At 44.2% G+C, this 25,187-nt stretch overlaps 1 protein-coding gene across 1 annotated transcript; it reads left to right on the top strand.

Moving 5' to 3' along the window:
• Positions 1-3,753: 3,753 nt before the first annotated feature.
• Positions 3,754-23,460, top strand: GINM1 (glycoprotein integral membrane 1). Its single transcript, XM_033056188.1, has 8 exons — positions 3,754-3,894; positions 10,771-10,830; positions 11,002-11,098; positions 14,186-14,334; positions 18,790-18,946; positions 19,708-19,838; positions 20,583-20,746; positions 22,523-23,460. Exons 1-8 carry the CDS (start codon positions 3,796-3,798, stop codon positions 22,629-22,631), a joined length of 966 nt encoding a protein of 321 aa, XP_032912079.1. The 5' UTR covers positions 3,754-3,795; the 3' UTR covers positions 22,632-23,460.
• Positions 23,461-25,187: the final 1,727 nt, after the last annotated feature.

Raw genomic sequence — 25,187 nt, 5'->3', positions numbered from 1 at the left:
TAAACTGGCCACCTTTCAAGGAAAACAGATGATGCTTACTTACAGTACTATAATGTTTTTAATATGACACATCCTCTTCAGAGTTGGTCTCCAGCTCCAAGGTAGGACATACCTTTTATCAATTAAAGTAGGGCACCTCTCTTGAGTGGATAACTATTGGCTTGTTGCACATCAGGTAATTAATCCGGTTTTGTGGACAATGCTGTGAGTAGGCTGCCAGGGAGCCTTTCCTGGAGGGGATGTGGAAAATGAAAGGCACTCACCCACACGGCCCAGGAGCAATGTCCTATGGCAGAGTACACATTTTGATGTGGATCACTCAGCTTTTGAGCATGGTGCACACTGAGGGACTGTGTGTTTATTTTAGCCAGTCTACCTCACAGATATTAATTAGAGGGTTTCAAAATGATTAACAGTCCAAATATTTACTGTGAATACACGGTCACAACATGACCTGTAGTTCTGTGGGCACCTCTGAAAGGACAGACAAGCAAACAGACTTTATTCCCTTCCTGTAGTGCACATGCTGTAGCATGTTCTTGGGCTTACCTGTTATAGCTGGACTCACCTAAACAGACTTTTTGCCTTCAGAAGAAGGGATCCTGCTCCCCAGGGTAGAGTACCTCTGCTTCAGGCCACTGTCTTCGCTTCTTTCCAGATTGTGCTCTGGTACTCGTCACATGAGTTGGTCCAAGTCACTAATCTGCTGTAAAACTATTTCTCTTTTTTTATTGCTGAATTTGTTTTCTGCCAGATTAGTGACCTGAATTGACTCACGGTACAGTAAAATGGAATGAGCAAAGGGGAAAGCAGGGAGCAGGAGCTGGGAGTGCAGAGGTGTGTGTAGGTTGGTGAGAGCAGGATCTCCTCTTTGAGTAGCAGTAAAGGTAATAGCAGATATAATAGCACCTTTGTAAACAGCCAAGCAAGGATTTTACTTTTTGATGCAATACTGCTGCAGGATGGTCCTGGAGACATAGTGGGCTGGTCCTGGGGTTAAGATTTGCACTGCAGGGCATTGTGTTCTGTCTCCACATTGTGCTAGTTCTCAAAGATGCTTGTGTTGTCATCGAGTGGTTGGCAGTGTTGTATTGTGTTTCTGAGCTTATTCCCAGCCTGTGTATCAATCTAGAATTGATTCAAGGCTGGTTTTAAGCCATCCATAGATCAGTTATCAACAGAAGGAACCACTATAGCACTATAGTTTATTATTCTGACACTTTAGGAGGGATGTAAATGGTACATAGGTCTCATGCAAGACTCTGCTGCTTGAAATTTAACTATTTACTTGCTACTCTAAGTACGCTTTGCACATCAGTAAGAAAACGTACTACTAAGAGTAGGCTTTTATCACACTTTTTAGTCATAAAAGAAACTAAATCCTAATTTCCTTCTTCTTTCCACAGGCTTCTGCCTCCTAATAACCCATGCCTGTAATGAAGGTTCAAAAAAAATCAGCTTTTCACAATCACTTAGAAAGGTCAAAGACATCACTTCCAACTTAAATAAAAACCCAATGAAATATAGCACTTCTGGCGCACAGCAGCTCAAGCAGCAGTCAGCCTCAATACCGTATTACGCCATGCTCAATACCATACATATACTTAAAAATGTTACATATTCTAATAATAGTTTAAAATGTCAGAACATGTTCACTGGCAGACTGGAGGAGCCTAAGAGCCTCCCAGCTGAGCCCAAAGGGAAAGCCCTGCTATGCTCCCAGCTTTTCCTAGCACTGAGTAGCTCCTCTTTCACCCAAGGACAGTTGACCTGTGAAACTGACCATAAGTTATTTAGTTATTGCAAGGAATTTTACCATTTACATTAAATAAAACTGTCACGGCATCTGTTACACTGTGAGACTAATGGAAGCTTTGAAATTTGAAAAAAAACCAGAAATACTCGAAAGCACTATTAGTCCATACTTTTTTAAGTTTTAATTAAGTTCCAGGAGAACAAAAAGAGAGTAAGGGAAAGGATTGAAGAAAAGCGGGTGGAAAAGATGGGAAGAAAAAGGAAACAACGATGGAAACAGACATAGAAGGAAAGCACTGCTTGATAGGTAGTTTACCAGGCAACTTGCAAGCAGAGATAGTCAAAAATGAATAGGCATTCATCTACTACTCCACTTCAGTGAGATGTTAAACTCCTCAAGGTCAACTCAGAACCCAACCTGAATTTTGCAGAATCTATAAATTCTGCAGATCAGGGATCTTCCCTTCCCTCCATTTTAACGTATCCCAATAACATTAATTATGATGCTTCTGGTACATTTCGTAAACATTCGAGGTAATGAATCTATTACACAAAACATTGTACTATTGTCCTGCTGGAAGGCAACCCCCACTCTGACTTCTAGAGAATGCAACTTATAGTTAGGAATTTTGGTAATTTAAACTTCCTCCCACCCACATATGCAAATGAGTGCAAGTACTGACAAGAGCTACATTCTGACAGCACTCATATCCCTGAACACGCTCCTGCAGCCCTTTTGGGGAGCTCACTTACTTCATAGTTCTCTGCCTCATGAGACTGCACAGTGAACAGTCATTTACCTATTGCTTTCAGTTTACCAAACACAACAGATTAAAAAAATTTAAAATAAAAAAATCTTGAGGATGAGTATGCGAGAAATTAGGTAAGCTAGGTGATGGTGAAGAGAGGTGGTGGAAATTTCCATGCCAGTTTTTATCCCTTCTTCTGTTACTGACTTTTGTGGATAGTACAAAATCAATTAGCTCTGTTTTTTTCCATCTCTAAAACAGTAGGAACTGCTGATGATAAATGTGTTTAGGGATTAAGTATTTGAGGGCTTCATGGAAACGTGTGAAATATACTTCACAATATACAACTCTCTCAGGCCCCATTTTCCAATGTCTTGTTCCTTGTGACAGATGTTTGTATCAGTGTCTCATGAATGTGAACTGCATACAAAATAAGAAGGTTCTGTGGGTTTAATGATTTATGTTCATTATTTATGTCCATTATCAACCAATAGGGGGTCATGGAGCAATATAAAATCAAGTTAAAGATTGCTTTAACAGGACAGCTAATTTATGGCAGTATTAAAACCTCCCTAAACCAGGTGTTCATATATTTGCCATGCTTACCATTTTTTTGCCAACAGGCAATGGCAATCCTTCTTGCTGCAAATAAAACACTTGTTTTATCTTCAAATCCACTGAGGTGGATTGGTGGTCCAGCTTGTTTTCTTCATCTTTGCCTGACACTTCAATGGTTTTGACTGCCACTACTAAGTTTCCCTCCACTTTCTCTTCTTTGGGATGATGACCTCTAGCTCTTGAAAACTTTATCTTGTGCTTTCTTCCTTTCCGATGACTCTTTCTGCTCCCTCCTGGATTACTCTGCCTGCTTTTGCTTTCCAGAGCCCTTTCCTGCAGCGTGGTGCTGGGCGTTCAGCCCGGTATTGCCCCGGCCCCACGACCCTCTCCACGCAGAGCAGGTGACAACAGAGGCGCCTCACGACATGCGCCGGCCATTTCACAAGCAGCTGCGATTATTAACACAATCTACATGGGTACCTCTCAGTGCTTTCAAAGGCTGCAATTGCCTATGGAGCTCCTGAAGGCGCAGCTCCGAACTCCGGCCTTATTCCGCAATGCCGAACTCGGGATCTCCCGGCGGCGGAGCTGCCTGGCCGGGGACGGGAACAGGGACAGGGACAGCGACAGGGGCAGCGGCCGGGGCAGGGCCGGCCCCCTCCCGCCTCCTCCCCCGCTTCCTCCCGGCCCCGCCTGTTGATGTTTCACTTGCTTTTAATTCCCGGGTCGCAAGATGGAGGCGGCGCTGGGACGTCGGGATCTGCGGCTGCTGTCGCTGCTGCTGCCGCCTCTGGCCGCCGCTCTGCTGGGCCCGGCCGCGCCGCTGGGACAGGTACCGCCGGGGCCAGCCCTGTCCCTGCCATTATCTCTGTCCCTCACCCTGTATCTGTTCCTCTTCCTGCCCCTCTCCCTCACAGGGGTTAGCCGGACCCCGCCGCGGGGCGAAAGGGTTTCTTTCCCCTCTCCCTTGGCTGGTTTTTCTGTATAGGATTCGATGTGCCGTATTTGACGGGAGGGATGGTTACTTCTGTGCAGTGTAGATGTGTTTATATTGTATTTTCAGGCTTGTCCGCCTACATCTCCGTGGTTCAGTGCCGTAGAAGTACGCACTGCATTGGGTCCGCACTTGCTCCTAGCCTGCTCGTGAATCGAACCGAGGAAAGGGTTTAGCTGTATTGCCGTATATCTGTAAATACACAGGGCGTTGTGTTGGCTGTTTTTGTGCTCCAGTATCTATGCTGTATCTCGGTGGCGACAGTTTCAAATTTGGTAGCTTTTTTAAAGAGTGGAAGGAATGTTTTGGGTACTACTTAGGAGAACTTTCCGGTGGGAATAGAAAGATTTGCCACACAACCAGGTGAGCTCTGATCTCTAGAATTACAGAAAAACTGGGTACTTCTACCTGAGCTTGAACCATGATCAGAGATATCCTCTAAAATTATTATAATTGTGAATCCAAAGTGTAAAATCACTGAGGGAAGAGTTGTGAGGGGTTTATAGTCAGCTTGTGTAGCCAATATGAAGTTACTATTACCTGACTAAATTTATTATGTCTTTTTTCCCTCCAAAGTTATTTGTTTATTAGTGTAATTTAAGTAAAACATTTTCAAGAAGGCCTGTCAGAGGCCCTGCACTAGCACATGCTGTGTTTCGAAATAGGATTAATTCCTGACCTTCCTTCCTGGTTTATGCTTTTGTCCATGAACTTTTGAATAGAGACCTTCTTAGTTCTGATTTCAAAATGGGGATCTGGAGCTTCAGACACCTGTAAAAGTGCCTGAATGCCTGAAGTGAGGTGTACTAAAGAGCAGAGGGAGCTCAATCCTTGGGTACTTTGCTTATCCCTCTGAGAAGGGCAGTGCTGGCTTGAATTTGCTGAAGGGCTCATTAAGTGACAATACAGACTTGTGCTCTTGCTCACCTTCTACCCAGAAACTGTCACCCTTCCACCCTGAAACTACAGCTTGGTAGCATTAAAGTTCTCTGTCGCTGCTGGCAGTTTTAAAGGACGTGGAGACACATTTGTGTCTTTGGATGTGGCAGTGTGAGCAGGGCACAGAGGTGCCAGAGCAGTCCCATGTAAGGCAGGTTGGGGTCAGAGATAGAGCAGGTATGTTCTGGAGTGTGAGTAGGGATTGACTTAGGAACTGTGATGCCTTTATGGGCACAGCTGTGCTGTTTGTGGGGTTGAGTTCGTCCATTTGTGCCATACTGCTCAGGTGGTCTTGTGAGCTCATGATTTGCTAATTTGGAAGTGTCTGCACTCTTTTAGTTTTATATGGGTCTGGTGGCCTAAGTGTATGCAGAATATGTCTTCTAAGAGTCAAAAAGGGACATACAAATGTTTCCTTTAGTGTTTTTTTTTCTTTTTAAATGTTAAACTTAGCAAAATAAAAACTTGTGTTTTCTCCTACACTATTTAGTTCCATACATAGAGGACCAGTTTTGATGCAGAAGGAACAGTGTGTCTTGAGAAAATTCTGAGCAGAAGAATCAATGTATTTTGACTCTGAGCTGTTTTTGGTGGCCTGTTAGGAACAGAAATGCCTAGGCAGTGGGAATGGGCAGAGTGGGAATGCCATGCTGTCAAGTTGCCTTCGGAAGCCGTGAGCTCAGTGGCAGTAGATGATGAGGTCAGAATAAGTGTGTCGTTTCCTCAGGATGGCTTGGGACTGCAGACTGGTTGGGGGCAGGCAGCGTCAATGTATTCAGGTTTGCTTTAGCTGGACTGTGCTCTACAACTCTGTGAGCTCACTGCCTGCACTCTACTAACAGCTTCACATTTTAACTCTTTCATGTGGGGATTAAAGCTGGTGGTAGTTTACCTCCTTGCTGATGGCAATGGTGTCACAGAAACCATAGTGGAAGGACTGAGGAAAAACGTTGAGACACTCAGATAGCATTTTGTAAGGCTGAAATGCTTTTGTTCAGCTCTGGAATGTGAACGCCTCAACTGTTGTGCAATACTTATGATTTCTTTTAAAAGCTGTTTTGAAATCTGTAATTTTTTTTTTAACATTCGTATGTCAGTTGTGGTTTTTATTTTTCCTCAAAAAATTTGGATATGCAAAACTGGTAAAAATTGATTGATTTTAGACAGAATTGGGTGTTTATTGTTGTTGTTTTGGGCTTTTTTTCCGCTTTAAAAAAATTAAAAGGAATGATGCAATAAGACAACTGACTTTCATGTTAAAGTCATGTTTCTGGTGCAAGGTCAGGAATAAGGTTTTGTGCTTTAGAATATTTTTTTAATGTGCTGATAGGAACTGGCTAAAAGCAGTGCTAACACCATGTTATTTGCTTTTTCTATTTACCTCTTGATAATTTAGGCTAGCAGAGTTCTTTCTAAATAACATACTTTCCTACCAGACTTTTTTTTTTAGTTCAATTCAGTTGTCTGGGAAAAAAATTGTTTTTATATTATTTGTTGCCTGAAAGAAACCTCTGTTTGAATGGTTCATTTCACAACAGCAGGAAATAATCTTTACTACATCAACCATTTGATGCAGTGAGGACAATGTATTTTAATCAAAGAAGAAACTTGTTAATACAGCATGCTGGAATGTTTTTTCCATCGCTTTATTCCAGTTTCTCTATCCAGCAGTCCAGCACATGTGAATTTTAAGCCTAAAAGAGCTGACATCATCTTCCCATGTATATTTGATTAAATTAAAGCAGTGTGATGCAACTGTGTCTCCGTGATGTGAGACTGAGTATTCAGCTTTAAAACTCATGATAAAACGTCATAGTATGAGTTGGTTTAATAGGGAAGAGACAGAGCCAGTTAATTGTAGTACCACACATAGGGGAAAGAGAAGGATAAGCTATGTTATAATAAAAGTCATTGTAAAACAAGGGAGGAATGAATGTAAGTGTGCTTGTTCAGAAAAGCAAAGTAAAGCAAAATCATCATGTTAGATTATTATATTAAGACAGAGTTCAGCATTTGCTAGTTAAGAAAATACTGGATGTAATTATCTTACCCTAAATACTGTCATGCAGTTTAATAATGCCAAATCTTATTGGAGAATATGTTGTACAAAAATTCTCTGAAATGTGAGGGACAAATTATCATCCTGCAAACTTGTGAAATTCTAACTTATGTCAAACTTTTACCATGGTTACTTCTCAATTCAGTCATGCCTGATTGCAGTTAAGACTACAACATAGCTCAGTTTAGATTCGTATAAAAGAATTTTGTGAAGCATGGATCACAGACACCTGGATTGCAATATATAGTTACACTATTTGGAGCCAGTTGTCTATGTGAGTGCCAGGATTCGAGTGCTATGAGGTCGTGTGATAGTTTTGTTTGTCTATTCAGACACTTCTTTTCCCATAATCTCTGCTCAAATTTAGAAACAGGTTATTAGTTTTGTCTATTTTTGGCCTGTTTGGCAACCTACATCAGACTTTACATTTTTCAGTCACAAACAGGATATCAGCAGTGCCTGTGTAATGGCTGTGAGGGGACTGTCTGCCTTTCGAGTCTCTGTACAGCTGGCCATCTTGTAAGGCATTGTGCCATCTGTTCCCAGGGCTGCCCACTTGGTTTCCCAGTGCAGAAAGAGCCTTGTTTGGAGAGCCTCAATAGGGAACAGCTGTGCTTGGAGTGGGCCAGCTGCTAGCGGCAGAATCTTGATGGGCTTTGTGTGACTGATGCAGCTGTGTAGGACTCAACAGTTACCCTGTACTGGGAGAAATTGTACAGTGCACCCCATCAGGTATTCACTGCCTGTGGATAAAGTTTTTCCATGATTCTTTAATCAGATAATCAGATCTGTTTGAAGCTCCTGCATGATTGGACCCATCAGCTTTTTCTTTTGCAGCATTTTTCTTTTAAAAAGAAATTGTCTTAAGTGAACTGTTCTCTGTAGATTTGTGTGGTGTTAGTCTTTGAGAATTAATGAATATTCCCTTTTAACTTATGCCAGATGCTTTATATTCTTTGCTGACATCTTTTCCCCTTCTTGTTCTTCTGCTGTTACTGCAATTATACTGCCCCAGTTAACAGTCCTGGGTTCTGTTGCAGCACACAGTGAAAGAGAAAAGGCTTAGAAAATGATCACTACCTGCTCGCCTCTGCTGATCCAAGCTCACAGAAATGCACTTGTTTACTGTAACCTATGGCATCACACTGTTAGTGCTGCTGCCTAGCTGTCCTAGAACAGAGTGAGTTATATTTGTGGTGGGGATGCTGTGTTCTTTGCAGGTTCTGTCTGTGGCCATTACCACTGTAAATGCCACTGCTGGAGCACTGAAACAGGGATGAGAAATCATAGGAAATGTCTCAGGAGAGACCTTTAGATCCTATATGAGCATTAAGAACAATAAGGCCATTTTTAGTGCAGATTAGAGTTTTGTGTGAAGGCATTTACCAGCAGAGGAGGGGACAAGGGGCTGGAAGTATGGAATGAGGTCAATGATAAGCTGGAAGCACACCCCAATTCTTAGGGACTTGAATTGCTTCTTGGGACTGTCCTTTAATTCTGGCTCTATCAAAGCACTGCTTTTTCAAATATCCCAGTGACTTCAGAGCCTTTTAAATTACAGGCCTGTATGAAACTTTCATGATACTGTTAATACTGAAAAGTGTGTTGTAAGTTGTACAACCAAGTTTTACACTCACAGTTGAGGCTTCTCCAGAAATTGACTGTGCAACAGTATGGACTACTGCAGAGTTCCCTTGTTCTGCTCTCAGTGGCTTTGTTACTGCAGAATTGGCTTGTAAGCTTTTACAAAATAAGGGATGTGGGGTTACGTACCTTTCCTAGTACTGAAGTACGTAACCGCAAGACATATCTACAAAGCACTATAAAACACTTTCTAATCCTCCACCCTCAGGTTGTGAATTTTATTGTGATGACATTAAAAAAAAATCCTCTGTTGAAATTAAAGGATGTTCTGTAAGTGTGTGAGTCTTCAACCCTAGGATTGGAAAGATGGGGATTTGAATTATCACTGGAGCACTTTCTAGCAAGTGTGGCTTGTCAGACCAGGCTGGTAGACTGATACAAGAGCTGTTAGCCTGCCACATCTGTTTCCCTCCCCTTTAGGAGGCATAAACAATGTATGGCCTTTGAGCACTTACCAACATGCAAATATTGAAGGGGTACCAATCAGACTTGCAATAACAGAGACAATGCCACGCATCACTTCTTCCCTGCTGTGGGTAAAGGTGGATTCACAGGGATGGTGCTCTGCTCTCCTATGAGCTGATGCTTCCTTTCCCCAGCACTCCTACCCAGATTTTCACTGTATTGGGCATGCATCTTGCTGTTTTTGCCATCCTGTAGATTTTGTTATGGGTGTGTGTGGGGTCAGGAAGATTGGTCCTATTGAGTTTCCAATGTGACACTGCAGGAGACACCAGTGGGAAACCATGGGAAGACAGCTGTGTGAAACTCACCTTCAAGGAAGGGTTAAGACTGAGCTGGAATGCTGCTATTTTCTGTAAGAAGATAGGAAGAGTAATGAACAGCCTGTTCATAAATTGCAAAATGAGAGCATATGGCAACTGAGTAGAGTGGATGTACAGGATATGGGAAGATATCAGTAGAATTTGTTGGATCTGGATGTGAACAGACTAGTCCCAGGAATGGCAACAGTATGAGTTCTCTGTTGTATGTGAACACAGAATTGCAAGGGTTATGATACAGCTGCTGTAGGAGAATTCTGATCATTGCTCTGAGTTACTGAGGAGCTTTATGAACCTGTACTATTAAGGAGATGCATCACCATCACCTGAGATGGTGGTCAGGACAGACTTTTCCTAAGGAGATGCTGCAAGGACAGACAGACCATGCAGTAGAGGCAGTCCAACAATCTGTGTCCATCAGAACAAGGAGCCCAGCTCATTCTTTCCATCTGTGTTCTTGAATCTCTTGTGCTTGTCCAGCTCTTCCATGCTTGTTCATCTGACTGAAATATGGTCTGGCATAAAAGGGAAAATTTATGTGCCAATTTAATGAGCTAAATTACCTCACTGACTTGGGATGGATGAGAGTAAAGGATGATGTGCAGGAGAGATCTGCACTCTCAGTGGCAGAAAGTGCTTAAACTGTCTTACTTGTCTGCACCTTATGATTGACACCACAGAAGAGATCCTCTGAAATATTTTATTTCTTAAAAATGTAAGGTGCTCTTCTATTGCAAGTTTTAAGTATGTTCCAGAATTCATAACGGTGCTTTTGGATACTGTGTCAACAGACCTGACAGTTGTTTTGAAGGAAATTAATCATTGTATGTATAGCTAACTTTGTACATGTAACAGTCAATTGTTGAGCATATCTAGCTTCCTTCATGCCTTTCACATTCAAATAAAGCATTTGATTAAAAAAAAAAATGAGGCGATTTTCCTATTTTTCATCAGTCATTTCCTTTTTGTTGTAATCTCAGTGAGTCCCTTTGTAGATGTCGAAAAAAGATTGTGAAATACTTTCTGTGTTAAAAAACCTCAGATGTAATTTGTGGCTTTAAAAACGAAGGACTATTAAGACTGCCTGGAAAATCCATCTTTTTTGCCCTTTGAATTCCCAGAAAACAGAAAAACCTAGGAACTGATGCCACAAAGTTTTGGTAATCTGTTAAACAATTGAGAGTGTAAAAGACTTACAGTTCTGAATACTAAGAGCTAAAAGATTTTAAAGTTTGGTGCATTTTTATCTTCTTATTAATATACCCAGTTCTCACTGTTTTTTTTTTCCAGGAAGCAATCAGAGTTGGTGTTATGATGCTGAATACCAGTGGAGAATTTCACAAAGGACAGGTTTGTCTGGTTTTTTCTATTTATTCAGTGAATTAAAATGCAGCAAATAAAAGTGGAGCAGCTGCAAGTATGTCCTTTGTTCTGACGTCAGTCAGTAAGGAGTGTGTTCCTCTGAGAGCAATTGCAGCACAGGGGCAGGAAATACACTCATTCTGGCTGTCTTTCTTTCAGGTTCTTTTTAACATCACCTATGTCAATGGACAGGTCTATCTAAATGATTTTCCTATGAAAAGCGGGGTTGCCCACGTAACATGTCAAACAATAATATGTGAGTATTCTCTTTTTCCTTTTTTTTTTCCTGTTGTCTAGTAACCAAAGTTTACAATAGCAATGTGTTCTGTATTTTGCAAACCAGAGCATTGTGGAAGCAAAACATTTCCAAAGGTAGGACAATTTTGGTATTAAAATGGATCAAAAAAAATCTTACCGCCTTCCTCACAAGTCACGTTAACAGGCTCGTGTGTAAATGGTCTAATCTGAAATCCAGACTCTGCCCATCTTTTCAAAAGAATGTTTTGCACTACAAGCTAGATAATGTAAACAGAAGGATGCAGCTCCACCCTGCTAATGGCTCTGTCCCTAGGTTGGTTGGCATGTATCCAGAAGGAGATTCAGTAACAAAAGTATGAATTGTTGTTAGGAGGATCTTTTAATATCACTTCTGTGTCTATTGGACAAACAAGTTTCTGCTGGATAGGATATTATAGCATAAATACTGCACTTTTGCTAGGGTCCTGCAGTAGTAAATGACTTCAAATTGTCTTGAACCTGCTGTTTTTCCATTGATTCAATGTACATTTTTTATGAAAAAACAGAAAGTACTGTGATGTTTTTGGAGATCCACAGAGCATACTGTATAATTAATTAAACACGGACCATTAGGCTTATTTGATTTAAGCTTCTGTTGTATTAAGAATGATCTTCTGCTGCATGAGATGCAGTCGGTCTCTAGGTTGATGTCTGAGGTCATCCTCATCAGGCACTTACAGAATGCTAACACTTTTTCAAATTGCTTCTCTGAGCTGTGACCTTGTTGCTCGAACACTTCTTTCCCAAGCATGATCAATTATTAATTTGACAGTGTTTCTTTTCTGGAGAGGGAGAGCAGTAATCAATTTCTCTTTTTCTGGTACAAAACTATGGCAAAATGTCATTTACTTGCAAAATAACTCACTCCAGAAAAATAGATATGATTTTATTGACTAATTCTGAGACTTCCTGAGCATTCTTCTGTAGTTCCTATTAATTTCCCAAATCATAGTTGTAGCGCTTGCAGTGACTAGTTTTGAATCTGAAACAGTGAGGAAAATACTGATTTGACATGGGAGCTAGAAACCTGTAACTCTTATTTCCATGTTTGTGTCTGAGTTCCCAGCACAGTACCTCTCTCTACCTGTAATATAATATTTGTACTATTTACTTACTGAATTATTGACAACAGATTCAGATATTGTTTGTAAAATGCTAAAGAAATATCAAGATACTTACTAATAGATACATATTAGATACTTACTAATACTTACTAATAGAGTGCATATAAAAACAAACCTTGACCTTAATAATCATCCTTTTGAATATTAGAGACCATACTCTGACATTGTTGTCAGATCATTCTTGGCACCTACATCCCACTTGAAGTTCCCCCAAATGTCAGTTTTGGAAGTGTATCTGTCGCTCCTGTGAATGTAGAGGTGGTTGAACAGCGTGACACATGGTAAAAGCTGGGAACACAGGGAGCTTCTGCTGCTTGGCATCTTAAAAGCTTTGGGCCTTTAGTGCATGCTTGCTGATCCAAGTCAGAAAACATTCAGCAATGAGGTTAGTGCCCTGGCACACACTTCTAGGGAGCTTCATTTCTGCCACTTATTTTGGCAATGGAAGACATTACTAAATTATGCCAGAAAGTATTTTTCTATATTTTAAATAAGAAAAATAGCTTTATGAGGACAGAGATTACAGCATAAAAGTAGTGGACACACTGAGTAGTTACTGTGACTGAGAGACCCAAGTGAAGCCTTATCCCACATCACTCGGCAGGCTCAGCAGTGCAAGTGACACACACAGCACCTTAGCAGCAGGGAGAGTCTGGTCTCAGTTCATGTCCCTTAGTATCTGCATGCTGGGGAGATCCCTCACCTCTACTCTTGTGCTTCTCTAGGACTTCAGTTCTAGCATGGCCTCACCTGAAGCAGAGGTGTGGTAACTAGGAGAAGGATACTAAGACTATGCAGAAACAGACAGGGTAGAAAAGCAGTTCTGTGTGTACTTGTAGAATATTAAATTGTTGAAATAGCTGAAAGCTTTTGAGTAGGAAGAGAAGTTGAGGTGTCACCAGTCACATATGAAAACAGAGAGGGGGACAGAAAAATATGTAGGAGGGAGCTGGCACTCATCTTGAGCAGAAGATGCAGTATGCCTGGAAAAGAGCATATTTATTTCTGTATTCAGAGGAAGGGGAATGTTGTGCAAACCAAGATGTTTACACAGGTGGCTGGCTAGGCTGTGGCATTACTCTTATGAACTCCTTTGGACAACTGAAATAAGAATGCAGCAATAACTGAGCCAAAGAGCTCTGCTTAGAGTGCTTAAATGCAAACCTCAAAGGCAGAGATGCGACAGTGTTTGCAGGCTTCCTGAGTCAGGGGATTGTGCAGCTCTGCTGTGTTATGAGACCTGCTCTGAGTCTGATTTGGTGATACATTGGTAAAAAAAATCATGGCATCTGTTCTAGCTGTTGCCCAGATTGCTACTGGTTGTAAAAGCAGTTACTGGAAGTACTGTAATTTCACAACTATAAGGCACACCCTTTTGACTAAAATTTTGTCCCAAACCCGAAAGTGTGCCTTAAGGTCCAGTGCACCTTATATATGGACAAAGTTCGGAAATTTGCCAACGCGGAAGTGTGAGCTGCGAGCTGTGGGGGGAGCCGGCAGGGCCACGGCAGCCGGGTGAAGGTGGGGCCGCGGTTCCGTGGCAGCCGGGTGGAGGTGGGCTCGGGGACCCATGGCTGCCGGGTTGAGGCGGGGCCTCGGCCAGCAACTGCGCGGGGCACGCTGGAGGCGGATCCTCGCTGCAGAAGAAAAAGTGCGCCTTATAGTCTGGTGCGCCTTATGGTCGTGAAATTACTGTATTAAGGACATCAGCACAGCACAGATGTTCAGTACTGCTGTTCTGGCAGCTCTGGTTTGATGCTAGTGGTACTCTGACTTCTCCATTCAGGGCTGCATGTGCAAAGGCATCTATGCCAAAGTTTATCTGACATAACAGCAAGTGCGTCTGTGCACCTCTATGGCTGGGTACTGCTTTCTGGTTGAGGTGGTTTCTCTTTGAAAATCACGACACTGTGTGTTTACAGTGGAGAACAGCTTGGATAACTTACCGGATCAGCAGCGCCTGGGAACCGTCCGTGTTCGCATCATGGTTCACGAGTGGCCTTTGGCATCCACTTCTGATCTGCAGCTGATTGTTGTTCAGGAAGAAGTGACAGAAATTGATGGAAAACAGGTAAAAAAAAAACCACTGCTACAACATTCTGCTTGTTGCTCATTTAGAAAAGGCAAGTAGTTCCCAAGGATTAAAAGGTTTACGTGTATCTGGCTGGTGATTAGAACACAAAGTATGTGTTTAATGTTAAGTAATACAGTACTGAGGGAGATAACAGCAGAGTTGGCAGTATAATGGTGGGGATGTTTAATGAGGAAACTTCAAGTTTTAATGCTTCTATCATATTTTAATAATTATCATTAACTATATCACATACACCTTGAATAAGTGAACTTGTGCAAGCAAAGCAAGACTCACAAGCAAGAGTTGATTTATAAAATAATGTACAAAACAAACAAAAGGGGCATGGGCTCATTCTGCATCTTGTGGCTTTCCCCTGTTGTTTATTCCAAGCTAACAAAAGGTTTCAAGCAGGTAGCATGGGGAAGGGCTTGCAGCAGGAAACTCTTAGGGCAAGTGGGCTTATTGTGAAAGTCCACTACACCTGAGAGCTTAGCCTTAGAAGACTTTGCACATAAGATAATTTGAATCTTGATAATGAACATGGATTTTTGAGATGAACAAGCACCTCCATCCCTCCAATTCTAACTGTATTTGCACAAATAGCAGTCAATGTGAGGGTCTGCAATTCCAGCTGAGATTGAAATCTGAAATGTGCAGAACTGTGTTCTCAAAATCATCTGTATGGTGTAGTTGATTTGCTAACCAAAGAGATTACTGTAATTTCACGACTATAAAGCGCACCCTTTTGACTAAAATTTTCCCTGGAACCCGGAAGTGCGCCTTATAGTCCGGTGCGCCTTATCTGATGGACAAAGTTCAAAAAAATTGCCTACCCGGAAGTGCGAGCTGCGAGCCACGGGGGGAGCCGGCAGGGCCATGGCTGCCAGGTGGAGGTGGGGCGGAGCAGGGGCGGGCACGCCCCGGCCCTGTGCAGGCGGAGCCGCCCCTCCAGAGGCACGCCCGGGCCCCGTGCAGGCGGAGCCGCCCCTACACAGGCATGCCCCAGCCCCGTGCAGGCGGGACGACCCCTCTAGAGGCACACCCCGGCCCCGTGCAGGCGGGACGGCCCCTCTAGAGGCACCCCCCGGCCCCGTGGAGGAGGAGCCGCCCCTCCACAGGCACCCCCCGGCCCCGTGGAGGCAGAGCCACCCCTCCACAGGCACGCCCCGGCCCCGTGGAGGTGGAGCCGCCCCTCCACAGGCACCCCCCGGCCCCGTGGAGGTGGAGCCGCCCCTCCACAGGCACCCCCCCGGCCCCGTGGAGGCGGCACGGCCCCTACAGAGGCACGCCCGGGCCTCGTGGAGGCAGAGCCGCCCCTCCACAGGCACCCTCCAGCCCCGTGGAGGCGGAGCCGCCCCTCCACAGGCACCCACTGGCCCCGTGCAGGCAGCACGGAGGGGCGGCGGCCATAGCCCGGCCCCGCCGGATGCAGGCGGGCCTGGGGCCCCGCGGCACCGCCCCTGCCAGGTACAGGCGGGCCCGGGGGCCAATGACTGCCGGGTTGAGGTGGGGCCTCGGCCAGCAACTGTGCGGAGGGAGCTGGCGGCGGAGCCTTGCTGCAAAAAAAAAGTGCACCCTATAGTCCGGTGCGCCTTATCTGATCTACAAAGTTGCGAATTTTGCCAACTCCCAGCGGGTGCGCCTTATAGTCCGGTGCGCCTTATGGTCGTGAAATTACTGTACTTAGAAAAGATCCTGAAAAGCTGCTGAAGCCAGCAACTGGCTTATTTCTCTGTCATATTTCTGTTTTTGCATGTCTGCATCTTACATGTGGCCAGGCTCTTTTTAAACTGGCTTGTGGTCTGATGCTTTTTTCTTTTTTTAAAAAGATTATGATGATAATATAATTGATTCTTGATTAATTGCATGGTCTGCATGAAGTATTTTTTACAGGGATCTGTATCATGTCAGAATCTTACTCTGTTAGTGAAAAGCCCTGCTGAAAGGTCTGTACCTTTTCCAGTGAGGTCTTTATCCCACTGATAATAGCCTAAGATATCATGGTTTGATTCAGTTGTTACACAACAGTGGCATTGTATCTCAGGCTTCAAACTAGACATCACAATGTACAGTAGTTTCACGAATACAAGCCGCACGGATTATAAGCTGCACCCCCGGTGCCTCGACAATGTTGCTGTCTTTGTCAATAGATAAGCCGCACCCCGAATATTAGCCGCACTTTCGTTCGTCGCGAGAATCCGTGCGCAGCTTTCACAAATTGGCCAATTAGTAAGAGGATCACGGCATAGCGGGCTTTACTGGCTCGGGGCGGGGACAGGCAGGCTCGGCCCGCTCATGGTTGCCGACGGGGCCGGGTGGCCCAGCTCAGCGCCACGGCTCGGCGGGGCTGGCCGGGTGGTGCTGCCGCCGCCGCCGGGCTCGCTGGCCCCCCTCTCCCGTCAGCACCGCCCCGCTGCCGCTTTCGCTCGCCCCGCGCCGCGCCTCGCGAGCGCCGCGCCCGCCCCGCGGCGCTTTCGCGGCTCGCGGTTCGCGGCTCGCGGTTCGCGGCTCGCGGCTCGCGGCTCGCGGCTCGCGGCTCGCGGCTCGCGGCGGCGCTTTCGCGGCTCGCGGTTCGCGGCTCGCGGCTCGCGGCTCGCGGCTCGCGGTTCGCGGCGGCGCTTTCGCGGCTCGCGGTTCGCGGCTCGCGGCTCGCGGCTCGCGGCTCGCGGTTCGCGGCTCGCGGTTCGCGGCTCGCGGCTCGCGGCTCGCGGCTCGCGGTTCGCGGCGGCGCTTTCGCGGCGGCGCTTTCGCGGCTCGTGGTTCGCGGCACGCGGTTCGCGGCTCGCGGCTCGCGGCTCGCGGTTCGCGGCGGCGCTTTCGCGGCTCGCGGCTCGCGGCTCGCGGCGGCGCTTTCGCGAGCGCCGCTTTCGCTCGCCCCGCCGGCAGGGCTGCCGCCGCCGCCGCCGGGCTCGCCGGCCGCCCCCTCCCGTCTGCACCGCCGCCGCGTTTCCTCGCCCTGGCCGGCACTGCAGGCCCCCGCACCGCCGGGCTCCCCCACGCTGCTGGCCCCGATTATGCTGGGCTTCCCCCGCTGCCAGGCAGCCCCACCCGCCGGCCTTCCTGCTTCTGCCATGCTCCCCTGCGCTGCTAGCCCCAGTTCTCCCGGGCTCCCCCGCCCTGCTGGCTCAGGCTCTGCCGCCCGCCCCCGACACTGCTGGCCCCGCCTCTGCCAGGCTTTCCCACCTCTGCCGGGGCCGGCCGGGCTCCAGCTTGGCTTGGGGCTGCCGCGGGCTCTCACTTCCGTGTTGGCAGCTTTTAGAATTTTGTTAATGTATTAGCCGCCCCGGAATATTAGCCGCACTTCCGGGTTTCCACCAAAATTTTGGTCAAATTGGTGCGGCTTGTATTCGTGAAATTACTGTATTTGAGATTTTCATAGGGACCTGGTAAAAACAACCAGAAAGCTAATGCTGTTTCCTTGATTGTTCCTTTAAGTCAAAAGCAGTCTTACATAAGAACAGTAGAGGAACAGAATCACATCCCTCTACCTTCTGGCCATGCTGCTTTTGATGCAGCCCCAGGACAGAGTTTGCTTTCTGGAATGTGGGTGCACATTGCCAGGTTATGTTGAGTTTTTCCACCAACACTCCCAAGTCCTTCTCTCTAAGGCTGCTCTTTATCCATTCACTGCCCACCCTGTACTTGTGCTTGGAACTGCCCCAGCCCAGGTACAGCACCTTGCACTTGGCTTTGTTGAACTTTTTGAGGGATCCACCTCTCAAGCCTGTTGAGCTGCTTCTGGATGGCATCTCTTCCCTTCAGCAGACTCACCACATGGTACCATCAGCAGACTTGCTGAGGGTGCACTCAGTCTCACTGTCCATGGTGCCAGCAAAGCTGTTAAACAGCGGCAGTGCAAATACCCATCCCTGAGGACACCACTTGTTACTGATCTCCATTTGGATGTTGAGCCATTGACAGCAAATTTCTAGAGTGCCACCATCCAGCCAGTGCCTTACCGACTGCCTGGTCCATCTGCCAAGTGTGTGTCTCTTGTTTGGAGACAAGGATGTCAAGGGCACTGTCAAATGCTGACACGTGGCTTTCAGTTGTTGAAAACAAGCAATATTCCTGCAAAAGCAGAAGTGTCAGTCTTGCTTCAGCAACACTTCTAATGTTTGCAGGTGCTTTCACTACATACCTGAGTTTTCCATGCCCTAAAATGCCTCCCTACAAGAGCATAGTGATGTATTATGTAAGATTTGGTTGAGCCCATGGATTGACTACCATGTGCTTTTGCAGGGAGAGATACCCAGTCGGTTCAGCATATTTTCTGATGTGGTATGTCTACAGAAGTGTGATTTGTGGGAACAAAGACCATTAATTCATGTTATAACATCCCTGTATGTACATCTCGGTGACCTGGAGTTTTCTGGGATGTACTGGTGTACTCTGCCAGCCTGCTTCAGTCTTGCTTTAAACTCGGTAATATAATGTTTGCATCTTTTGTAGGTTCAGCAGGAAGAAGTAACAGAAATAGACATTTTAGTAAAGGACCTGAGAGTACTTAGACATTCCAACTACACCGTCCCTTTGAAAGAGAGCATGCTGTATTCCATGCCAAGGGACAACGACGTGTTATTTACACTGCCCAACCTCTCAGGAAAAGGTATCTCTCAGCTGTTATTTAGTATTTTCATCCCTATTTGATGTATTGCTGTACAGGGTAAGAGAGCATCATTTATCCCTTGTTTTAAATAGTGAGAGAGTTTCTTCATTAAGAGGGCTTCATTGTATATGTCTTTGGTTTTTATTTTTTAAAACGCCTAAATTCAACTCTTCACATTAGGTATTTTATTTGTTTGTTTTCAAATCTGTTCTCTTTTGAAGTACTTGATGCTTGGCAGTCTGCAGTCCAGACATCTGACAGGAATGAATTTCTCTCTCAGATCTGTGATGGAAGTGTCTCTACAGCTCCCCCTTTTTCCTGAGAATGAAAGAGAAAACTGTAGAGGAAATACCTGTCTGGGTCAATTCCAAACCACAGAAAAGTTTTCTGTTATTAAACTTGAGTAACTTTAAAGCAACAGAAGTTATTTAATGCCTTCATTTTATTTCAGTTTTGTTTAATTAAAAACTGTCAAGGATTTAATTGGAGTAGAATATTTTGATCTAGTCCATCACCTTTTAGTCTCATGACAGCTGAAATGTACAGCTAAGGGCATGGCTAAAGGGAGCACTGTAACACTGTTTCTGCTTCTTATCAAGTTCACTACTCAAATTAAAAAAAAAAAAAAGCCTTTTGTGTTCTTACTGTAAATGTGAGAGATTTGTACCCTCTACAGAGAAACACAGCATGTCTTTCTTTTCCTGCAGAGCGAGTCAAACAAAAAAGCAAACTTAGCACTAAATCTAGCTTTTCTTCTTCAGATATTCAAGATCCACTGCAAACTACCAGTCAGTACCTCATCCAGCAAGCAGAAACTACAGTGGATGAAGAGACATTACCTGGCAAATTACCAGAGACCCCTCTTAGGATAGAACCTCCATCTTCTTACAAGGTGCTTTTGTTGTTTGTTTGCTTGTTTAAATTATTAGTATAATGATTAGTATATAAATATAATTCTTTACAGACAACACTAAGACCAGTTGATTTCTGTAGATAAACAAACCTCAAATAAACCAAAAAATGCCCCCTCCTAAATTGCCATTCAGCAGTGACAAGTCCGATAGGAATCCATTGGGCTTCTAAATCTTGCCATGTTCTGACCACACAGATAGTTCATGATAGTCAGTTGTGATATTTACATTGTACTGAGCTAAGCATGTATGACAATTTCAAATATTGCTTAGCTTTAATATCCACATTTTCTCCTGACTCTGCTGAAGTGTGTAGCCCTCTGAGAAATGGACCAGTGTTGTCACTTGCTGTAGCAAACACAGTAACAGCTGGAGAAGTTTCAGTTCCAGCTTGAGCAGGGATGGGTTTCATGGCCTCCTCTGTGGCCAGAACACTCACAGTTACAACCCACTGTCTGCTTTGCTAAAGTGTCCACTATTTTCCAAAGAGGCCTTTAATGAACAGAGAAATAAACCTTCACCTTTTTCAAACTTTTAACAATAAAGATATCTGAGCCGCCAGTCAATTCCATCATGCTTTTATGTATGTTTAAGAATATATGAGGTTAAGTAAAATTATCACCCTGTAATGTGATTTACAGTAGCTAAAAAAAAAAAACAAACAAAAAAAACCAACCCAGCAGTTGCTTTGTTTTGCAATCTTTGTATTTTTACCTGTTTTGCAGGTGATGTGCCAGTGGATAGAAGACTTGAGAAAACGGTTGTGCAGATTCTGGTTTCAATCTTTGCCTATCTTGTTTAGTTTCATGGAAGTTGTTGTTGTTGGAGTTGTTGGAGCAACTCTTATTATCAAAGTTTTAAAGGTGATTCTCCCTTCCTGTGAAAATAAGTAAGTAATTTTTGTAATTTTTTTTTCCTCTGATGAAGGCAAAATATTGACTAAAAGAGTCTTCCAAGAAGCAGGCACATTCTGTAGGATAATGGTAGCAAGAATTCAATGAGAAAGCTACTGGGAACTTTCCATTCCAAGTGCACTTCTGACACATGGGTGTTTCAGAGAGACATGGGAAAGTATTTCATTGGAAATGTCTTTAGCTGAGCTGTCATACTGCCAAATTTTTATCAAGTCTTCTAAGGCACTACATTGTGAGATGCTATTTACATAGTTCCAAGAAAGGAGGGTAGAAACTAGGGCTAAACAATTCCAACATCTCCACATCTTTCCATACTCCTACTATGTTGGAGTTTTACAGTAGTTCTGAAAGGCCTCTAATGTGGCTTTGCAAATTTGCATGGGAATTCTCCAAGGGGGACCTACCTCTGTAGGCAGCTTCCAAGCCATACTGATTGGTGCTGGCATAGAGGTCACAAATAAAGCTGATTGCCTGCAGGGACTGTATCCATTTGCTGTGTTACAAGCAAAACTAGTATTTTTTGGGAAAGCAAGGTCTCAGAACAAGGGGGAGAAAGATGAGTTAGTAACTGCAGGTAATGAATCAATGTAGATTCAGTGCTGGAATGGGCAAACTCCTGCACTGAAAAGCAGCCTAAGTCAGCTCTGGAAGAGCTGTCCCTTGGAACTTTATGTTCTCTGGGAAGTGACTGACAGTGCAGCATGCTTCATCAGCCCCAAGCACAGCCTATACCTTCAAATGCAGCTGATCCGCTGTGCCTCTGAATGGCCCTGCATGCAGTTAATTTATGTATCCACTCTGACAAACCAGGAAAGCGGAGGGTTGGAAGATCAGGAAGGTTGGAAACTGCAGTGACAAAAGAGGCAGTGCTTCCCCTGGCATTTCACACAGCGTGCTGTCAGGTGGGAGGGTTTCCCTGGTTAGAGCAGAAACAGTGGAGAAGCACTTTGTACTTTCCCCAGCAGTAAGCAGCTTACCACTGGCAGTAAGTAGCTTAACACTGCTGTGTATGAAACTGAACTAAGTAGAACTGGGAAGAAAATTCTAATCCAAACAAACTGTTCAACAAAGTGGATGGTGGCCTGTCCATAGCAGGGGTCAGGATGGAGCAGAGGAACCAGCTTGCAGTAATTTCTCTTCTAGTTGAGGAACATGGGACTTACTCATGCCTTAGAGTGTATAAAGAAATTGAACACCCTCTCCACTTATAAAAAAAAAAAACAGAAAAAAAAACCCAACCCTAAACCACACAGTTATTTTATTGCTACCTGTGTAAAGCGGTCCTCTAAAGATTGGTAAAAGTTTAACTCAGGATTGTAAACCGGTAAGAATGAGCAGAACATCTCATCTGGTGAATAACAGTGGCAGATGGGAGTTGGGACCTCATCCCAAGTCTTTAATGCCATTCTGTGTTTCACTGACAAAACTGGAGGCTGGTGCTGAGTCCTGGAGAATCTGCTGTAGGTCCTGACAGCAAATGGTTTTAGGCTGTATGAAACTGAGCAGATAGAGCCTACACTGCTGACATTTTAGATGTAGAAACTGGGCAAAGAGAGCCCTCAGAAACCACAGCCAGTACATTTTGGAAGCATTTTTCACTGCAACTTCATGTAAAAGATATTATGAGGATGATACTTAGTTGATGCATTGATTTAAACTAAGTTTGGGGAGTTAAAAGAGTAAGTCTGAATTTTAGAATACAGAATCGTTTTATGTATTGTTTTCTAATGCCAGGTAACCTTACCTTTCAGAGGCATCCTTCTCCTGGATCAAGTCAGCTTTGTACCTGTGACTACCATCAGCCTGCCATCAGACCTTTCAGACAAGAAAATTAATTTAGATGAGAAAGCATGTACTTAATACTGTATTTACTTTGGAGTTACTGGTTTTTTAAAACACACTTTTAGTTGATCTGATGTTTGGCACCTGATCTTAATACCTTCTTTTTTTCCTACTAAGAAAACTAAGTCAGTTGATTAATTGATAAAGGGCCACTCAGGCCGAGGCCCAAAGCTGACTTCCTTGTGCCTCTATAAACAAGCAGCCTTTTCAGAAGCTTCCAAGTAGAACAGCTGCCTTTTCAGAAGCTTCAAAAATAGAGCAGCTTTCCACCCTGAGGGCTACCATTGGTTTTAACTTCTGTGAAGTCACTTTTCCACACCTCAGACAGGATGCTGGCTGCCTTCGTGCCCATAAACCAAGTCAGCTGTCCTGACTAACAAGATAATGAATTTCAGGGTGTCCTTAAATTTGCAGATAACATCTTCAGAAAACGATGAGGGAATATTGCATACATCAGCTGTGCCTGCAAACCCAAGCAAAGCTGCCCCACCTGGTTCCAGGTTTCATAGGGTCAAGTGTGTCTTGCAAGGAAAATACCACTACCAAACATTTGTGTTACTCAAAAGATCTGACATTTTATATGTGCAAAACAAAAATTTGAACAGCAGATTTATATTTCAAGCACTTTACATATTCATGGTCCCTTCCACTCATAAAAACTATTAGCAGTTGTAACCAGCTTGCTTTTGTATCTGTGACAGCAGTACTCTATGAAGTCCCAAAAGAGAAATGAAAATTCCATTAAATTCTACAGAACTACTGGCTTACTATTGCTGAGTAGGCCCAATCTACTCATGCCAGTTTGTACTGTTAACATTTTTCAAATAAACATATAAATTGTTTATTAGACTGTGTTCATGTGTGCATTTATAGTTAGGTAAAACAGCAGTTGGTCAAACATTTCAGACTCTGGGCAGTAAGTAATTTCACGACTATAAGGCGCACCCTTTTGACTAAAATTTTCCCCCGAACCCGGAAGTGCGCCTTATAGTCCGGTGCGCCTTATATGATCTACAAAGTTGCGAATTTTGCCGACTCCCGGGGGGTGCGCCTTATAGTCCAGTGCGCCTTGTGGTCGTGAAATGACTGTATCTGTTTCTTAGCTTTTCATTGTTCTTACTTTAAAGAAAATTGTTTGTCAAAAGACTGAATAGGAAAAAAAACCCTCAGACCTGCAACTACTTGGTACTAGACTGAGCACAGTTATCATCTGAGGGAGCAGAATTAACCCTGCTCACCTGGAGTTGCTAGAGTGAGGGAGAAAAGCTGGGATTCCCCCCTCTCCTGCCCTAAGGAAACATTACCATGAGTTTAATGAGATCCAAGTTACTCAGTTCCTGGTCCTTACAGCTGGTCTGTGGCAGGAGCAACTCTCACTGACTCACTGAACTGAAAGCACTGCAGTGATAAAAGAAACATTTCTAACACCGATTTGGCCTTGTAAAAAAGCCAAGCCAAGCTTCACCACCCAGCAGTGCAGTGTAGTACACACCAGCTCAAGGTAATGTGGACACTGCTCAAACTTCCTTGTTTTTTAATTTTATTTTTTGTTCTAGTACCTTGTGGATGGCAGAGGGATTGCCACCCATGGCTGAATAGGCAACTGCAAGGATTAGCACAGGAAGGGTGACTGCATGGAGAAAAACAAGTCTTTAAAGAGGTGTAGACAAACTTCTCTGTACATGGATATTCCCTGGCCCCTCCCTTAGCCTAGTTCAAGAAGTGATGTACAAGGCTGAAGTTAGTTTCTTCTGGGGAAAAAAAATAGGATGGACAAGAAACACAATAGTTCTCCCTTAGCGCACGAGCACAGTAGGAATTACACTGCAGACAGAAACTCGGCAGCTGTTCGCATATGCTCTTTGCATTCTCCTGATGAAACTGGAAACCAAGCACCTGCAGAACCCACAGGGAGGTTTAGCTTCTCTAAACAGCTGCAAAAAATGCATGGTTAAGCCTGAAAGTGTTAATACTGCTTCAAAGCTTGGCTGATTTCTGAAAAGTTACAAAGCACCAGGAAAGAAGCATCACCATCAACTTAATGAAATTCTAAAAATAGTGCAAGTCTTGAACACAGCAACTGCCAGTTTCTGCTGCTCTATGGAGCTGGAGTTATGAAGTCTTAAAAAAGTTAAAGCTTTTGTGTTTCTGCTTTAGCATGCACACGAGTCTTGTGCCTTTCAGAGGAGTGCTATTCTGAGCTGGCACCACTCTGAACTATTTTGTAAATTGATTAAAAAACCTCCTCACCCACCTGAGAGGGTAAAGAAAGGGCAACTGTCCTGCATGCCAGTCATGGTAGGTCTCATTTTGCCAGGACATGAACTGATCAGGATACATGTGCCCTCTAGGGGAAGGTACGTGGGGGGGACTGGGAACTGAAAAAAAAAAAAAAACATCTACCCCAAAAAATCCCTGGTGGGATCGTGGTGGGTTTGTACAAACAGGAACGTAATCTCCTCCCAACGTAATCTGCACCTCACTGCAGCCCTTCCTGTACTACGCATTACAGAGCTGCTAATTTTATTCATTCAGAGTGAACAGGGCTGGTTGAGTACTAAGCTACTGCTTTTA

Source organism: Catharus ustulatus, chromosome 3 (genome assembly GCF_009819885.2).
Source record: "Catharus ustulatus isolate bCatUst1 chromosome 3, bCatUst1.pri.v2, whole genome shotgun sequence".
Classification (NCBI taxonomy): Eukaryota; Metazoa; Chordata; class Aves; order Passeriformes; family Turdidae; genus Catharus; species Catharus ustulatus.
The sequence above is the reverse complement of the archived record's forward strand: the minus strand, read 5'-3'. Positions and strand labels throughout refer to the sequence as shown.